The sequence below is a fragment of the Peromyscus californicus genome, unplaced genomic scaffold (genome assembly GCF_007827085.1).
Source record: "Peromyscus californicus insignis strain IS unplaced genomic scaffold, ASM782708v3 Scaffold_13__1_contigs__length_99412109, whole genome shotgun sequence".
In the NCBI taxonomy this organism is placed as follows: domain Eukaryota; kingdom Metazoa; phylum Chordata; class Mammalia; order Rodentia; family Cricetidae; genus Peromyscus; species Peromyscus californicus.
The window spans coordinates 65,781,715-65,799,667 of NW_026294424.1; the positions used below are offsets into that span (position 1 = coordinate 65,781,715).

Sequence of the window (17,953 nt, forward strand, 5' to 3'; positions counted from 1 at the left end):
TTCATATTTGTTAGATTCTGCTAATTCCCTATTCTGTGACCTAGGAAACCATCTAATACTGACTTAAGCAAAAGAAAAAGAAACCCAAGTCTTGCCTCCTTTATTTTAGTTCTTGGAGTGTTTTGTGCAAACCTCCCTGGGTGTGCTTGGCTTACAGGGCTGCCAATTTGTATTTCCTGTTCCTCGTGGTCCTGAACTGGGTGCCTTTGGTAGAAGCCTTCCAGAAGGAAATCACGATGCTGCCGCTGGTGGTGGTCCTCACAATTATTGCAATAAAAGATGGCTTGGAAGACTACCGGAAGTACAAAATCGACAAGCAGATCAACAATTTAATAACCAAAGTTTACAGTAGGTAAGTGGAATGCATGTGTCCCTAAGGATATACTGTGTCATTTATAAGCATGTTAGTCTTTCTGCCCTTACGTCTGATCGGGACCATTTTTGTGCTGCTGTTAGTATTTTGTTTGTTTGCTTTTTTCCTCTCCTGGTACCAGGGATTGAACCTAGGATTTCATAATCTTTTCCATATTAGTCAAGTGTTCTACCACTGAGCTACACCCCTAGTTGTTATTATTGATTTTATTTAACCCTTCTTAAAATCCTTCAATTTATTTAATTGAAGTCTTAGAGGGGAAACAAGAGCTGCTGTCAATCATGGGCCTGAAAAAGAATACAAAACAAAACTTCTGACTCAGTCACTGGGGAACTGAACGGATTTGAACTGGATTGAGAGCTGGGTACAGTGACATACCCCTATAATCTCAGCACTTGGGGAGACTGAGGCAAGATAGTTACCAGCCTGGGTATGAGAACCACGATGAGGATCAAGATAAAGAGGAAAACTTGAATAGATATAAAAAGGTGAATGGAATATGGGAAGTCAGTTATCTATGGAGGAAAGGGTTGTGAAAACAGAATAGAATTCTTTTTGTGCATAAAACCCAAGACACCCTATTGCAGCCATTCCAAGGCATCCACTGGAGAGGGTTTATTCAGGTAAATTCAGTTATTGCATAACTTCATTTGCAGTATGTAAAGAGAAAGTCCATGTATCCAAGAGGGAACTCAGGGTAAGGTGAGTTTTGAACCGTGATCCTCCTGATATGAGCTCCTAAGTGCTTCTTTTTAGATGTAAGTGAATACTTAATAAACAGCATGGCTCAGGGCAACTTGTGAGAATCAGAGAGATTCTCTTATGAGAATCAAAGAGAAAAAGTTTAGGGCAAGGTTGTTTGAAGATGTGGCATTCAAGCTAAAGTCTGAAAGACTGTGAATTCTGTTCATAATTAGACTTCTTCAGTACCTTTCACATTTATTTACAGACCTATTTTAAAAAAAACAAGGAAAAGATTATTTTTCATCATTGTAAGATGATGTGAGATTACCTGAACAGTGAAAAAATGCTTCTAATTTTTATGCTATTTATGAAGGAAACAAACAAACAAACAAAAAACCTTGATACATGCCACCAAATACTAAAATAGTTTTAGAGTAAAAGTTTCTGATTTGCAGTTGAAAGCCACAGAACATGAGTCATTCAGTAACCCTAGAGGACTTAGGAAATGCCAGAGACAGAGAGGTGGCATGCTAGACCATACTGACCTTTGGACACCAGCTGGAAGATGATCATAGTGACAAAATCCAGATTTTGTGACACTAAATTTAGCAAAAGGGGAGGGCACTATATGTGTGCATACGTATGTAATATATTATATATATATATATATACATATATATGTGTGTGCGTGCATTTTGTGTATAGATTATTTTAAGTGTGAATGCTTGTTGACTTCTACCACTAGTTTACAGTCAATAATATGTCTTTGGTTTCTGTATTTTCCTAAAAATGTTATCATTTTGATTTCCCCCCTCTTAGTAGCTCTGTAGCCTTGGGCAGATTGCTTAAGCTACCTAAAGGTCCAATTTATTTCATCATGAATATAATGACAACACAGCAAACACAGTGATGAGTGTATTTTAAGAGCTAAGTAAAGGTTAGCCACTAGCATTATGATGGCAGGTTAATGACGGTTACCAAGAGGGTTTCTTGGCACATGGGCAAGTCATTTAATTAGCATAGGAGACTTTGTAATAGCGCTTCTCTGTTTCCTAGATGTTAACTGCCCAATAGGAGACCTGGTAGAGCCTTTTCTCTGGGGTCCTTTTTAGATGATTTGCATATACATTTAGTGATGAAATGCATTATTCTAATCATTTATACCCATTTTATCACTCCATGACTGCATTTTATAAGAGACCTGGGTAACTTGATGTCTTTTTATCTATATTCTAGGCAATTTATTTTTGCCCAGAGCTATGGAAGAAATAATGTTTTTTATGTTTTCTCCCCCAAATTATCTTTAGAACAATAAAGATAAAAAGAAATAAAAATAGGCTATGAAGCCATACCATGTTGATTTACATATGCTGATTTAAATGCCCATGGAATATTAAAAAGATAATGGAAGACAAAATATTTTTCTGAATATTTAGGAAGAAAACATGGGGCTATTAAATGGAGCAAACTTTTGGAAGAAGAGTGTTGACATTTCCAGACTGAAAATTTGGTTCATAATACCTGGCCTATCACAAAGTAGATATTCATAATATCTGGTCTATCACAAAGTAGTCCATTTCTGTGGGTAAATATCATATAAAAATAACAAAAACTACTGTAGAAATTAAACATTTAAGCCCTGTCTTAGCCAAATTAAGTTAGAATGAACTAATACAGAAGACATGACTTTAGATTGTCTTTAAGATAGAAGTTATTCATAAAGTTTTCACGACATTAGAGTTGTCATAAGACCCAGTCATTAAACAAACTTGAGTGTCTTCTATGTGACTAACATGGAAAGATTTAGAGACTGGTTGGGCTTGTGTTATTATAATAAAATGCGTGATAGAATCATCTTAAAATGATTGAGGGTTCTTCTGACTTACAGTTTGGGAAGTTTCTGTCCATGGTCTGCTCTCATTGTTTTTGGGCCCGTGGTGATGCAGCTTGTCATGTCAGGTTCATGTGACAGAGAAAACTGCTCACCTTATGACAGCCGGGAAGCAGAGAGAGAGAGAGAGAGAGACAGACAGACAGACAGAGGACCAGAGTCCCTTCAAGTGCACACTCCAAATGACATACCTTCTTCCCACAAGGACCCAGCTCTTAAATGCTAAACCACTTCCCAATAGTACCATGAACTGGGGGGCACCTTCAATCCCTGGGCTTTGGGAGGACCATTTACCCACACAATAGGAGGGTTTAAACAAATCATGGATACAATACACATACCCTCAGTGGTCAAGTATATTTTCTGACCTGTGAATGTCACCAACAGTTCTTCCTCCATTCTCCCTCTCAACAGAGTTCATGTGATCACCCTTCTTGGAGGTCATCAGACCTCCTGATGAGCTAATGCCATAGGTGTGCTGGTCCCTATTAAAACAGGGTCCCTTTGTAGAGTTGGACTAATAATACTCCCTCTTTGAAAGTTTCTTCTCCTTTGGTTTTTATGACATCACTTCCTTTTGGATGTCCTTTCACTTCCCTGTCTTCTTAAAGACTTTTCACCCAAGGATGCTTGTATCCTTCCTTACCTGTTGCCACTTGCTCTTTATGGACCACACGCTTCCACATTCATGTCTTTACTCACAACATCTGGATAAGAATCTTATACCAGCTGTATACCTCAACTACCTAATTCGTGTCACATAAAAACTTCTGAAGATGAATTTGCTGTCTCACCCCACATGGAATAGTTGCTTCCAAAAACAGGAACACAGTGAATGGCATTGTCTATCACCTCATCATGCAAATTAGGAACCATTCTGTCATCCTTGAAGTTGCTTACATGGAACAAGTCAGGAAATGGCTCTCTCTGGTATCTAATTATGTCTTCATTTAATCTTTTATTCATTTCTCCTGCTACCACCTTATTATCCGAGCTTTCTCATCCATCCTTTGAATTAGTTCAGTAACTTTCCATTGGTGTCTTGTCTGTTCTAACCACTAACTAGGCTGCCACTCAATGGTCCACTACTCTGTTACAGGAATGAGAATACAGAAGTAGAGACACACCTTTTGTGAACTTTAGTGACTTCATTTTCTGTAGAATAAAATTTCTAGAATATCTAGAAATCCCTTTCCCAGGTATGTGTGGCATATAGGACTGAGCTTTCAAAGTATAACTCTACCTATTTTTTTAAATTTTCTGTTATTTCTCTCCATGGAAAAATTCAGTAGACATGTCGACACTAGGAAGAATTTGGGGAAAATAAAACAAAATAAATTATTGATTTGCCATTCTCTGTAGACTAACAAATTCTTAAGATAATCAAAGATTTCTCCTAGTTAGATTTGAATTGTGCATTAGGCACTTGTAAAGCTATTTACTTATTTACATTTGTTTAGCCCTTCAAACTAAGCATTTCTTTACCCAACTGATGTAGTTTGTATGGCAGAGGTTATTCAAGTAATCTAGGGCAGCTTTCCATTTAACTTGATGATATAAAGACTTTTAATATGTCATAAAAATTAGATTATAAGTAACTCCCAGGATTCTAGGGAGTGAATACAAATTCTATCTCCATAAATATAATAGAAAATAAATAACTTTGCAATTATTTACTTACTAATTTTTGAGACCTTGGCCTCTTGAATGTTAGTGTGTACCACAATGTATATGCCATAATGCCTAGTATGCATGCATACAAACATTAACTAAGAAATAAAAATATAGAATGGGAAATTATATTTTTAGAAGGGGTAAACTTTACCGTTCTTTCTGGAAGGGGTCAGATGCTGCAGACTCAGGAGTAAACTCCTCTGTCAGTGTTTGGGAAGAGGGTGGGGAAGCGCAGGAGACGGGCAGAGATGCCCAAGTCCCTCATATGATATGTTGCAGCATCAGCTCTTATGCATGTTCGCCTGTGCGCTTTAATTAATCTTTAGAGTATTCAGAATACTGATACAAGGCAAAAGCGGCATCGATAGTTGTTAAATCCATTTCTTTAGGAAAAGACAGCAGGAAGGAAAGTCAGTACATGTTTAGTACATGTTTTTCTTTTCGAACATTTTCCAATTGCAGTTCCTGGAATGCTCAGATACAGAGTCCGTGGATATGGAAGGCTGCTTTTGTTTCTGTTGAGTGACAATTAGAGGTGGTAATGTGGTAGAACAACTATTTAATGTTGTGTGGGGGTATTGCATTTCATTAGGTTTTCCGTAACTATCCAGCATAGGTGTGTGTCACAGGGCCCTCTAAGACCAGACAACATGTCTTGTCGCTGCTCCAGGTCCTTGATACCTGATCTCAGAATCGCGTGCAAGAACTGTTCTACATATGAACATAGTCATGTAATGTTAATTGTAATTCTGTTCTAGACTTGTATTCCAACAGCAGAAGGGTTTGAATTTCCACAGTGGGAAGAAAGAGCAGAAAGAACCTTTTAGTGACTTAATAACTACATTTTCCAAATGAAGCTTCAGTGAAATTTTGACTTTACCAATTCCGTAGTGTCTCCATTAGCATTACACAAAAAGTTGTAAATTCCATACTAAGATTTTAAGAAATAATTGTGTTTCCTCTTACTACTTTTCTTGTCTTTTTTTTTTTTTTTTTTTAATCCCCTGGTTCGATTTTAGGAAAGAAAAGAAGTACATTGACTGTTGCTGGAAACATGTCACTGTGGGGGACTTCATTCGCCTCTCTTGTAATGAGATCATCCCTGCAGACATGGTCTTGCTCTTCTCCACAGACCCTGATGGGATCTGTCACATTGAGACTTCTGGCCTTGACGGAGAGAGTAATTTAAAGCAGAGACAGGTGGTACGTGGCTTTGCAGAACAGGTAAAGAACGTCTTCTCTGCTGGGGTTGTGGGCATTCCTTCTTCCTCAGGAAAGGGCTGGGCTCATTTTCACAGGGTAGATAAAGAGATTTTTAATTTAATTTTTACCACGGGCAAAATAGAATTACAGAAGGCTTTAATCCATTTTCAGATATCAGGGGATGCATATTATGTTTTATAGATAATGGGATAAAAATGACTTTGAAGTTCACACTCTTTGGTTTACAATCAGCCAGTGTGGCGCTGCATTAGGGGAACCCAGCCGAGTTCACTCGCAATAGAAATAATCACCTGCTGATTTCATTTTCTTACTCTTAGGGTTTTACATTTTCTGTGTTCACCATTGTTCCTAAAATGTCTGATTACCTATATTCCAAAGCTTAAAAAAAAAAACAACAACAAAAAAAAAACTTTTGTGGTTTGTCATGCCACTAACTTCTAGGCTGTACATCTTCTGTAATAAGGGAAATTAGGCTGAACACAGATTGGAATAAATAAATCTTTGCTCTGCCGCTGATTTGTGCCTTTTATTTGTAAAGTAATGGTCTTGTGAAGTTATTCAAATGCATTATGTCTGAGCTTCCTCATATTGACATGGACATGATGTCTCTTTCTTAGCATTATTGTTTGACTCATGTGAAAAACACGTTCATAGCTAAGTATCATTTTCCTTTCTCCATGTCTGGAAGCACCTGAGGTAAAGGCTTTGAAATTTTAAGTGTCTTTATTTTAAAACCTGAAGTACTAATAAGTTGGAATTTCTTCATTGTACGTGCATAAATAAAACTGTGTTTTGCCTCCGAGGACCTTACAATTTCTTCTCATATTGGACCCCTCTTCCCATCTGTGGATCTTCATGCAGATCCCTCTGTGGTTCAGCTGCCTCTGAGCTCTCTGTCTGGGTCATTTTATAAACATCCCTGCTCCTATGATCCTGACAACATCTTGCACAGCTTAGGATTCTATTACAGTACTCAGTGTGTGTTAGGCTGCTGCCGGTTGGCTAGCTAACAGGCACACTTTGGGTTCAGTTCCGCATGAGCACAGCTGCTTCCTTTGTAATTCGCAGCTTCTTTTGAGAACTTGGGCAACTTACTGGATCCTCTGTGTCCCCTCAGTTGTCCTTAGGCCAGATTGTAATGCACCAGCACCTTTGGATTGTGAAAAAGAAATTAGTCAATATAGTTAACATACATAATGTAGATTCTAGTACATCAAAGACATTCAGTAGGTATTATTAACAAATTGAATCATATTATCATGTAATTTGTGTTTTTCATATTTGCTACAGTGACATAAAAATATACTCAAACAGTAATAGCCAATCTCTCTCTCTCTCTCTCTCTCTCTCTGAGAAGATAATCTGTAGCTCATGCCAGCCTGAACTTCACTAATAATAAATAGCCCCAGCTGGCTTTAAACTCATAACAAACCCGTAGCAAACCTCATGCCTTAGCCTCCTAAGTACTGGAATTACAGGCATGAGCCACCAGGCCTGAGCTGGTGACTCATTCTTAATGAAGCCACATCTTCATTTTTTAGCATCATCTTGCCCGCGTCCCCACTGGTTTCATAACAGTGTCTGCTTGCTCCACTAGGGAATTTTGTGAGATAGTTATGTCCTGCTTACTTGGGAGTTTTGTTCATGAACTTTGGCTGAGATCCAAGGCTTATGTACTCCCAGGTATTTCCACGTGCTCTGAATCTAGCAAACCATCAGGTTATGGGCACCGACAACAAAGTATTTTCCACACCTTATTGACACTGTTTGCTCCAGGAGTGGGAGCCGTGCGTGTGCTTCCACATGTAACTTGCATCACGTGATTAATCTGAAAAAGCTCTCCTGTTTCTATGGATGCCATATGAACATTCTAACGTCATTCTGATTCCTGGTATGAATCCCATAATTATGACTGTATTTTCTCCATCCTAGGAGGTTTGCAGCACACACTCGGAGGCAAAAAAAAATATATATATATATGCCTTAGTTACTATATGTATTAAGAATTGACCAACATGATACAGTGTTTAAATACCAAGACTTAATCATGAATTTTTTTCTCTTTTTTGATGTTGGCAAAATATTTTTAGGATTCTGAAGTTGATCCTGAGAAGTTTTCCAGTAGGGTAGAATGTGAAAGTCCCAACAATGACCTCAGCAGATTCCGAGGCTTTCTGTGAGTGATGTGTAACTTACCTTTGTGGGCATGAAAGAAGTTATACTTAGTTCAAAAATGGTTGTGTGTATTCATATCCAGTGTAAATCATTAAAAACTGCAAGTTTGGCCATCGATAATGTGGTATACCTAAGTAATTCAATAAATGCTCTTCTCCGTGTATAGTGAAACAATCTAAACAATAAAACCCTCTAAAAATATTCCTATCACCTCTTCCAGTGGTATAAGAATATCTTTGAGGACTGCATAGCTTATACTGGCCTTAATTTACTATGCAGGCCAGGCTTGCCTTTAATTTGTTATTCTTCTATCTCAGCTTCTTGAGATGACATGTATCACCATGCCACCTTCATGAGCTCCATATTAAACCCAGGAGACTTTAAAGTTTGAAAGGAAATATTTCTGCAGACATAAATGATATCCTAGGATGGTCTGTTCCCTTTGCGGGAATTAGAGTAGCAGATGTGCAATTCTGGTTGGAAAGAGTTGCTGATTTGGAAGCTTGCCTTAAGAGTGTGGGAAGCCATAGCAGTATTCATACTCAACACTTATAGTGCCATCCTTAACTCTTTGCAAAGACACCTGTAATTTGGGGTCTTTTCCAATCTCAAACTTGGCTTCCAGCACTTAGATTTTTTATTACTCTGAGCCAACTAATACTCATTAACATTGTTTTTATAAGAAAAAAGTCAGCCATATTCTTAGAGAAAATTTCCCACCTAATCTCCTATTTTTAAAGACGAAAATTGTCCTGATCCCATTTCCTGGACGTCTAAAGCATACCAAGACATTCAAGGAAAAACTAACGTCCCTCATGAACGAATGAAGAAAATGTGGAGTCTAGGGAGGAAAAACTGATTTTAGCTAAAGAACTTTAGAGATGATGTTTTTATGTTTTAAAACTCTTCCTGTAAGGATTCTGCAGCAAATGTTGCATCAGTAAGAACTTGTTGATGCCATTTGTCAATGTAAATGCTTAGATTTACCTTCCTCATCTATAAAACCAAAGAGCTGTAAACCCATCATTTTGAAGGCTGTGACAGGAGGATTGTCACAGGTTCGAAGCCAGTCTAGGTTTGATGTGAGCTTGAGTTAAAGAATAAGCTCCTACTCACAACCCAACCCAAGGAGTTGAGTTAGGTTAGGTTCAGGGATGCCTCTTGAATTGACGTCTGTGCACAGATCCCAGATAGAACAAAGTCTGTAAAACTGGGAGCAAAATGGCCAAATCTCTCTCTGTACAAAGTGAAACTTTTGTAGGGTTTTTACTTATTTTCTTTGCAGTCCCAGAGAGACAGGGCAGTAGGTTTATTGACAAATTTTACTTGGAAGAAACAACAGCAGCTTATAGACTAATGATCATTGCTTCGACAACCATCCGAATCTAATGTTAAAATTAAGATGACATTTCCACAGTGTGTGAAAGGTGATTTCTGCTTGATTTTGTAAATATTGCACTGATTTTTGCCCTGTACTCTTGTGGCTGTCATAGTTTAGTCAAGTAATTACTTCAATAGCTTTGAAACTGGTTATTACACACATTTCCGAATGTGCGGAAAGTGGAAATAAAATTGTGATGAGCACCCAGGTTCCACCCCAGCCTTGGCCATTTCACAGTGGCGCTAACATGGTACCATCTTACCTGCCTCCTTTCCCGGCCCTGTGACACATCACTTCACCGAGAGTACGTCACCATATACTTGGAGCAGAAAAGAACATTAATAAAAATACAAAGCCTATTATCACATTTGAGGAGAGTCAAAACCATTCGTTAATCTCATTTAGTACCAGGAATTTGTTCAAATTTTTCCAGCTGATGAGAAAAGCAAATGTTTTCTGACAATTGTCTTATTCAAAACAGGACCAAAGTCCGTCCTACACATTACATTTTAGCTAATCGACGTCTAGTTTTCCTACCCGAAGAAATGGGGTCATGGGCCCCACTTCCGGCTGAGTGGATTGCCTCCTCCCTGGGTGGAGGCCATCTTGGCTGGAAGCAATTACCATATTTGGGTTTGGCCAACTGTCTCCTTCTAGTCAAATTTACCTCTTTCTCTGGCCCTTTTATCTGTCAACTGTCCCTAGGCACTTTCAGAATCTGTTGAGCGAATCAGATTCTGTCTCCAAGATGTATGCATCCATCCATACAAAATATTGTTTATGATTCTAGAGGAGTCACAAAGCCTCAGAGCCACAGACTTCGGGTTGCAATTCTCTGATGAAGAATCTGGGGCTCTCACTTCCTTTCCTATAACTCAGAGGCCTGCGATGTCCCATTACCAGATTGGCGCTGTCAGCCTTCGCCTTTGATTACACAGTTCCCCGTCAGCCCTTCGTCTAATGGCTTCAGCCGCCACCAATTGTCAGTGTCCAGCAGGATTCTTAATTTCAGCCAAATCAGAACTATTACTGTTCTAAATCGAGACTGTCTCCCTCACCAGCGATGAAGTCCTCAAATGCAGTGCGCCCTGGAAAAGCAGGCCCTTTAGAGTCATTTTGAGTTCTTGCAGTAATGGAATGTGACAGCTAACAACTTCGAGACGTTGAAGCTTTCTCTTACCCGCAGCGGGTTAACCACGACACCAAAAGCAAATGGGCCAGAGACTTGAAGCCTTTCCTCTGGGCTGTCAAACTTCCCACACGGGGTATAGAACCATCCAGGATAAAGACTGTTCTCTTACCTCCCTCCCTTTGCCATTTAAACATTAATCTATATACTGCCTCTCTTACAGGGAACATTCCAACAAGGAACGGGTGGGCCTCAGCAAAGAGAATTTATTGCTCAGAGGATGCACCATTAGAAACACAGAGGCTGTTGTGGGCATTGTGGTTTATGCAGGTTTGTTCTTTTCCTACCTTTCCCTACCTTCCTTTGTGCTTCCTCTGTGCTAACATGTTTCCTTTCCTCAGAATGGTACCTACGGAAGGGAAACCGTGCCCTGATGAACTTAACCACGGATCCTGGTTTTCCTAACTAAACCGCCGATTAAACTGACAAGATTGTTACGCGCCACATTCGATTAAATTGTCAGCCGGAGGGATTTTTTTTTAGCTGCGATGTCTGCCCCCTGCTCTTGCTTTATGCATTCTCAGACCTACTATGCTTTCCGTGCAGGTCATGAAACCAAAGCGATGCTGAACAACAGCGGACCACGGTATAAGCGCAGCCAACTGGAGAGAAGAGCAAATACAGATGTCCTCTGGTGTGTCCTGCTTCTGGTCGTGATGTGTTTAACTGGTGCACTTGGTGGGTAAAGTTCCGTTATCTGTTATTATCGTGTCAGTGTCATCTGATACATTTTTTCCCCCAAAATATTGGTTTTAGGAAGAATTTATTTGTTAATTTTCCTCACCCGTTTTCTTTTCTTAGCCTTGAGCTTGACAAACACTGACGTTAAGTGTATCCACTTACCCTTTGCCACCGTACTGAAGGGACCTGGGAAGAGATGAAGAGGGAGAGTCAAGGACGAGAGACTGTGTAGCCCTTTGAGTTTGAGCTTGTTTTAAAGAACAAACAATTAGTATTCAAAGCGTATACTCTCGTTTGTTTTTCCTGAGGGGTGTAGATCTCTATTTACATACTGTCTGTGTAATATCCTTTTGTGTCTGTGTACTTTTTAAAGGTCATGGAATATGGCTGAGCAGGTATGAAAACATGGTCTTCTTTAACATCCCTGAGCCAGATGGACGAGTCATATCACCTGTGTTGACAGGATTCTATGTGTTCTGGACCATGATCATTTTGTTGCAGGTAATTTCTGCCGGAGTCAACAGAGAACTTCTCTATCTTTGCTCATTATCTAGCTGTCTTCACCTTTTTGCACTGACTTTAACCTTTTTAAATTGTTTGTACTTTATTAGGTCTTGATTCCCATTTCTCTCTATGTGTCCATTGAAATCGTGAAGCTTGGACAGATCTATTTTATTCAAAGTGATGTAGATTTCTACAATGAGAAAATGGATTCTACCATTCAGTGCCGAGCTCTGAACATCACTGAGGATCTTGGGCAGATCCAGTACCTCTTTTCTGATAAGACAGGAACCCTCACTGAGAATAAGATGGTTTTTCGAAGGTGTAGTGTGGCAGGATTTGACTACTGCCATGAAGAAAACGGTGAGTGTGCTATTTCTACAAAAACTACCTGTTGCTTTGTTCTCAGCTACTTAAGTCCCTAATAATTCTTTCAAGAAAGTGCCAGGTTTAAGTACTGGGTAATTAACTCACCCCACTGAACTTTATGCTGCATTCTTGTTCCTTTGGCATGATGGTTCTTGACCTGTGGGTTATGACCCCTTTGAAAGTTGAATGATTCTTGCACAGAGGGTAGCAATAGCAAAATTACAGTTATGAAGTAGCAATGAAAATAATTTTATGGTTGGGGGTGACCACAACATGAGGAGCTGTATTAAAGGGTCACAGCACTAGGGAGGTTGAGAACCACCGCTGTAGAAGTTAGTAGCTGCTGAACGACATACTACACTTTGACAAACACTGGATGCTCAAGTGATACAAAGTGGTGTAGTAGTATGGATGCTCAGCTGTGTTTTGGTTAACACTCTATCTTCCTCAATGCAGATGTATATGTACATACACACACACACACACACACACACACACACACACACACACACACACACACGCACAGAGGCGAGGGGAATTAATGGATTTGGGAAAAGGGTCGATTCTCCCTACACTACAGTTTGAGACATGATATTTTCACTGAAATGAAAGCTATTAACAGTACCTAGGTTTCTATGGCCAACGTTTAAGGATTTTTCTAACAAAAGAATTGCCTAGGAGATAATTCTGTAAAGAATACTGCTGTGTGGAAATAGCCCCTTCACACATACAAATGATTTAAACACGTTTGACAATACAGTTATGTGTTTCCAAACCTGCCAACTTGGCAGTGTGACCCATGTCCTGGCATGATCAGTGGTACCAGCAGCACCTGGGCTGTATTAGGAATTATGGAGCTGCGATTAAAATCTCATTTTACCACAATTCACACATGATTAGCATGCATACCATAATTAAAAAGCCACATCTGGGGGTGGGGGAAGGAAAGAAAAAAAAAAGGCCACTCCTACTTTAAGAGAGAGACTACTGAAAAATGTCATTTCAGAAATAAACTTTTCACATTGGGATAGTTAATTGCCGAACAGTCACAAAGATGTTATGTAGGGTTCAGGTTATCATCCCACCATTTCTCCTGTTAACATGAGTCATGGCATGCCTTCGGTAAGTGATGAACTGGTATCAATACATCATCATTACGTGAAATTCATGTTCTGAAAGTACCCTTCTTTTTCACTTTTGTCTTTTGTGGTCCCAGGATGACACTTGGAATACCAATAACAGCCATCATTTAGGTTTCTGTACACTTGACAGTTTCTAGAGACTTTCTGTCTTTTGGATGAACTTATCAGTTTGGACAGGCACTGTTCTGGGATTTGGTAGACTGTCCCTTAATTTGGGATTGTCTGGCAAGTGCCTTTTATGATGCACAGTTTGTAAATTTGTTGATCTATGGAGGCATCAAAAAACACTTGTCCAAAAATAAAAAGTCTGAATAAAAAAAAAAAATGATTCTTAAGCCTGAACCCCATTTCTACCACCTGCAAAGTATGTGTGCTTCAGCAAGATGCACAATTTCTCTGAGCCTCAGGGAGAGAAAAAGGTCATTATAGTATTCACTTCATTAAGATAATTTGTGCAAAGATGCACAGAGCATGGCAAGATAAAGTCTTGACATATTAGCTGCTGTTATTGTTATTTTTAATTGTTGTTTTGAAAGTAAGAAGCAGCTCTGCCATTTAAGTAGCTCATGGTCCAGTGGCGGAGACAGATGTGTAATTATAAAATTATCATGTTAATTGTAACATTAATGTTGATATTTCTGGGTCTAGGGGATGGCCTAGTTGTTAAAATGTCTGCAATGTGTGCATCAAGACCTGATTTCAAATCCGCCACATTTTTCAAGAAAAAAAAAGTGATGTATGCACCTGTAACTTCACTGCTGGGGGGGACGAAGATGGGCTTCCCTGCACCCTTGGAGCTCATTGGCCACCAGGCTATCCAAACCAATCAGCTCCAGGTTCAATGAGATACACTGTCTCAAAAATTAAAGTGCCTTCCACTAATGAATACACATATGCATACATGCATATTCCAACACACACTTGTATGAATATGTACATATCACATAACACACACACACGGGGAGAAAGGGGGAGAGAGAGAGAGAGAGAGAGAGAGAAACACTTATTCCAAATTTGGTTTGATATTCAGGCAGCCACGTAGTTCTGGAGATGAATTTTGCCCTGATGTAACTTGGCATGTTCAAGGCAGGACATCATACATTCCCGGAATGTATGAAATGTATGGAGAATTAGTTCAGAGCAGAGGTTTGGGTGTCAGTTTTATGTGGGTGATGTGGTTGGAGGAAGCTTGGCTGAGTGTGCTGTTTACAAGGTGAAAAGATGGGATGCCAGGGATGGTTGAGAAATCAGTTTGTTGTGAATGGTTTGAAGGAACATGTACAGATGATGTGTGGAAGGAAGCTCTTTGAATGTGCTGTGTTTGGCCTTGTGTGGGCCCTGTGGAGAGCGCATTATAAATTACGATAAGCTAATTTTTCCATAGTCTCAGACCTACTTCTTTCAGATATCAAACCAACGCAAGTAGTAGGCTGTAAACAGATTTTTGGAATATTTGAGAAGGAAATGGCAAAAGAAGACATCAGAGATGAAGTAAGGAAAAGAAATAAGAGATAGTTTGTTTAATGCAGGACCTACCTTTAGACATAGAGAATAATGACAGACTATATGTTTCCTATGTGAGTCAGAAAATGAGTTCTTGGCCCATTCTGAGACCTTCAAAGAACCAAAGCAGAAGTTACCCTATGAGAAAGATTTATCATCCTTATGATCTTTATCATAATTTGGGTATATTTTGCTTATTGATATGATACAAAGCTTGGCTTTTCACAACCATCTTTGATATAATTTTCTCTGGGCCTGGAAGTTTAGTTCCAGTGGCTCTGTTTTCTGAATCACACTGTAATTTTTTTGACCTATATGTTTCTAGAATTTTCCATGAAATGAGTAAAGGTTGAGTCATTCATCTATTACATTCCATTATCGAAGTTCTACTTATTGAATAAGTTTTTCCTACAGTAATGTATGAAGTGTATGGAGTAATAGCTACAGTCATAGCTGAGCTACTTGATGACATACTAATTACACAACCATGTGATCCTCATTCTGCCAATGATGGCTCAGAGGAATTAATGAACCCATTAATGTGGGTTTTGAGGCGTTTTAGTTGTTTTTAAAATGTCATCTCATTACCAATAAATATCTTGAAATAGTCAAAGTTTTATCAATCTCAGCACTATTTCCTATGATATATTGATGTCTAACCACTGAGTGCCAGTAGTCATTGCCAAAAGTTCCACAGAGAGAATCTATTCACCCACACACAAAAAAAAACCCCCACAGAAAACAAAACCAAAAAAACCCGACTCAACTTCTTGTAACTGTTTGGAGTTAAGGAGCCATGATGTGGGGATATGAGTATTGGCTTTAGAGGCAAGAAGACTAAATTTAAATCCCAGCTCTACCTCTAGTCAGCTGTTTAGCCATAATTGGAATATTTAATCCCTCTGTTTACTTTCCTCAGCTGCAGAAGGAACAATAATAGTTCCTTTCAGATAGAAGTGTTTTGAAGATGAAAATGAACGTGTGTGTATGACTTTTGATGAAAAAATACTTTAATAACTGTAAATTCCTACCCATAACTTTCCCTTAACACTATAGATACTTCATTTATGTACCTATTCATCCATTATTCATTTACCAAATACTTGTTTAAGATAAAAAAAAAATACACAGGCTCATAGAAATTTGACAGGGGAGATTGCCGTGTGTTAAAATTGGCCACACTCAGCCGGGCGGTGGTGGCGCACGCCTTTAATCCCAGCACTCGAGAGGCAGAGGCAGGCGGATCTCTGTGAGTTCGAGGCCAGCCTGGTCTCCAAAGCGAGTTCCAGGAAAGGCGCAAAGCTACACAGAGAAACCCTGTCTCGAAAAACCAAAAAAAAAAAAAAAAAAAAAAAAAAATTGGCCACACTCATTCAGATGGCTATATTTAGAAACTCTATAGCATTAGGTCACAAAATCTTGGCTATAGCATCCAATAAATCTGGTCTTAAGACCAATAGAGTCTGTTTTTGTGAAATGACAAATTAATAAAGTTTATTTCTTTACTTATAAAATGGGGATGTTGAGCTGGGCAGAGGTAGCACATGCCTTTAATCCCAGCACTTGGGGGACAGAGGCAGGCAGATCTCTGTGAGTTCAAGGCCAGCCTGGTCTACAGAGCTAGTTCCAAGACAGCTAGCACTACATAGAAAAGCCCTATCTTGGAAAACAAAATAATAAGATAAAATGGAGATATTAATAGTCATAATGATTCAGTGAAGCAAAGGTCTGGTGCACAATGTTATTCAGCCCATGAAAACTGTAAATGTCCAGTGAATGGTCTGGATGTGATCTGATGTATTCAGCTACATTAGAGAGCTTCAGAAAGCGTGAATGTTTATTGAAAGCCACTTAAGTCATGTTTATAATCTTAGCACTTGGGAAGTAGAGGTAGGATGATCAGGAGTTCAAGGCCATCCTCGGCTGCATGATGAATATCCTGGGCTTAATGAGACTCTATCTCAACAAACAACAGAAAGGGGGGAAAAAGAAAGAAAGAAAAACAAGCTACCATATTTATTCTTAGACTTTCCATTCCCTTAAAAATATGGCAAAATTATTACAATAAGTAGAACGTGAAAACACTTTATAAAACAATTTGCCCCATTCTATATCTTATTCAGTACCTGGACTTAGGCTGAGTAGGCACAACCACCAACACAACAAGCGTGTTCTCGCTGTCTGTTCCTCCGACACGGTTTTAATAATAAATGAGAACAACAAAGTTGCTCTCACAGAGCCTCTACGGGAGAACGTCATCAAGAATACATAAATAGATAAGTCGTGATCAGGACCTGGTTGAGAATCAGAATAAAGTGGTGTAGCATGTAAGGATTGGATGGCTACTTTGGACTGTATGCCTAGGCATGACCTTTTAAAGTGGGACATTAGAGTCTAACATTTGAATGACAGAATCTTGATGTTCAAGGGCACAGGATTTCAGGTCCAATGGAGCAACTCCTCTACAGGCCCTCATGCTGTAGAGAGCTCACATTTTCGAAATAATAAGGCCTGTGAGTCTGAGTTAGATTAAGGAGGTAAAGCAGTGGTTCTCAATCTTCCTAATGCTGTGACCCTTTAATATAGCTTCTTCTGTTGCGGTGACCCCCCCCCCAACCATAAAATTATTTTCATTGCTACTTCATAACTAATCTTGTTACTGTAATGAATCGTAATGTAAATACCTGTGTTTTCTGATGGGCCTTTGGGGGGTTATGACCCACAGGTTGAGAGCCACTGGTGTAGAAGAAAGAGAGAGGTAAAGGTCACATTGGGTATTTAAGGCAGGATGAAGAATGCAGTTTTTTCTGAGGGGATCCTGAGGCCACTGGAAAGTTTGTTTTGTTTTGTTTTTTACTGGAAGTGATCTCATCTGCTACCATTTGAGAAACGGATTTCAGAGGGGCAAAGAGACTAGTTTTGAGGTGTTGCACTGATTCCTTTGAAAGATGATGGCAGCCTGACTAAGGTAATAGAAGTAGGCAGAAGTCTGGACACTCAGGATAGATTTGATGTGTGATGGGCATGTGCTGGCGAGCCCCTGGATATGAGGAAGAAGTGAGGGGTCAGGAGTCATTTCTTTGGGATTCGGTGTATTTGCTGTAAATGTGAGAGTAAGATGATAGCCAGCAGCAGTAATGGCTTGGATCGTATAAGGCCCAATACA

At 39.3% G+C, this 17,953-nt stretch overlaps 1 protein-coding gene across 1 annotated transcript in view; it reads left to right on the forward strand.

Moving 5' to 3' along the window:
• The window catches only part of Atp10d (ATPase phospholipid transporting 10D (putative)), an 87,952-nt gene that overhangs the window by 25,442 nt on the left and 44,557 nt on the right, over nt 1-17,953 (forward strand). Inside the window, exons 3-9 of the mRNA XM_052735097.1 lie at nt 158-352; nt 5,642-5,846; nt 7,937-8,022; nt 10,755-10,861; nt 11,138-11,269; nt 11,646-11,773; nt 11,884-12,136. Coding sequence (XP_052591057.1) covers nt 158-352; nt 5,642-5,846; nt 7,937-8,022; nt 10,755-10,861; nt 11,138-11,269; nt 11,646-11,773; nt 11,884-12,136 — 1,106 coding nt within the window. The remainder of the gene's footprint in view (nt 1-157; nt 353-5,641; nt 5,847-7,936; nt 8,023-10,754; nt 10,862-11,137; nt 11,270-11,645; nt 11,774-11,883; nt 12,137-17,953) is intronic.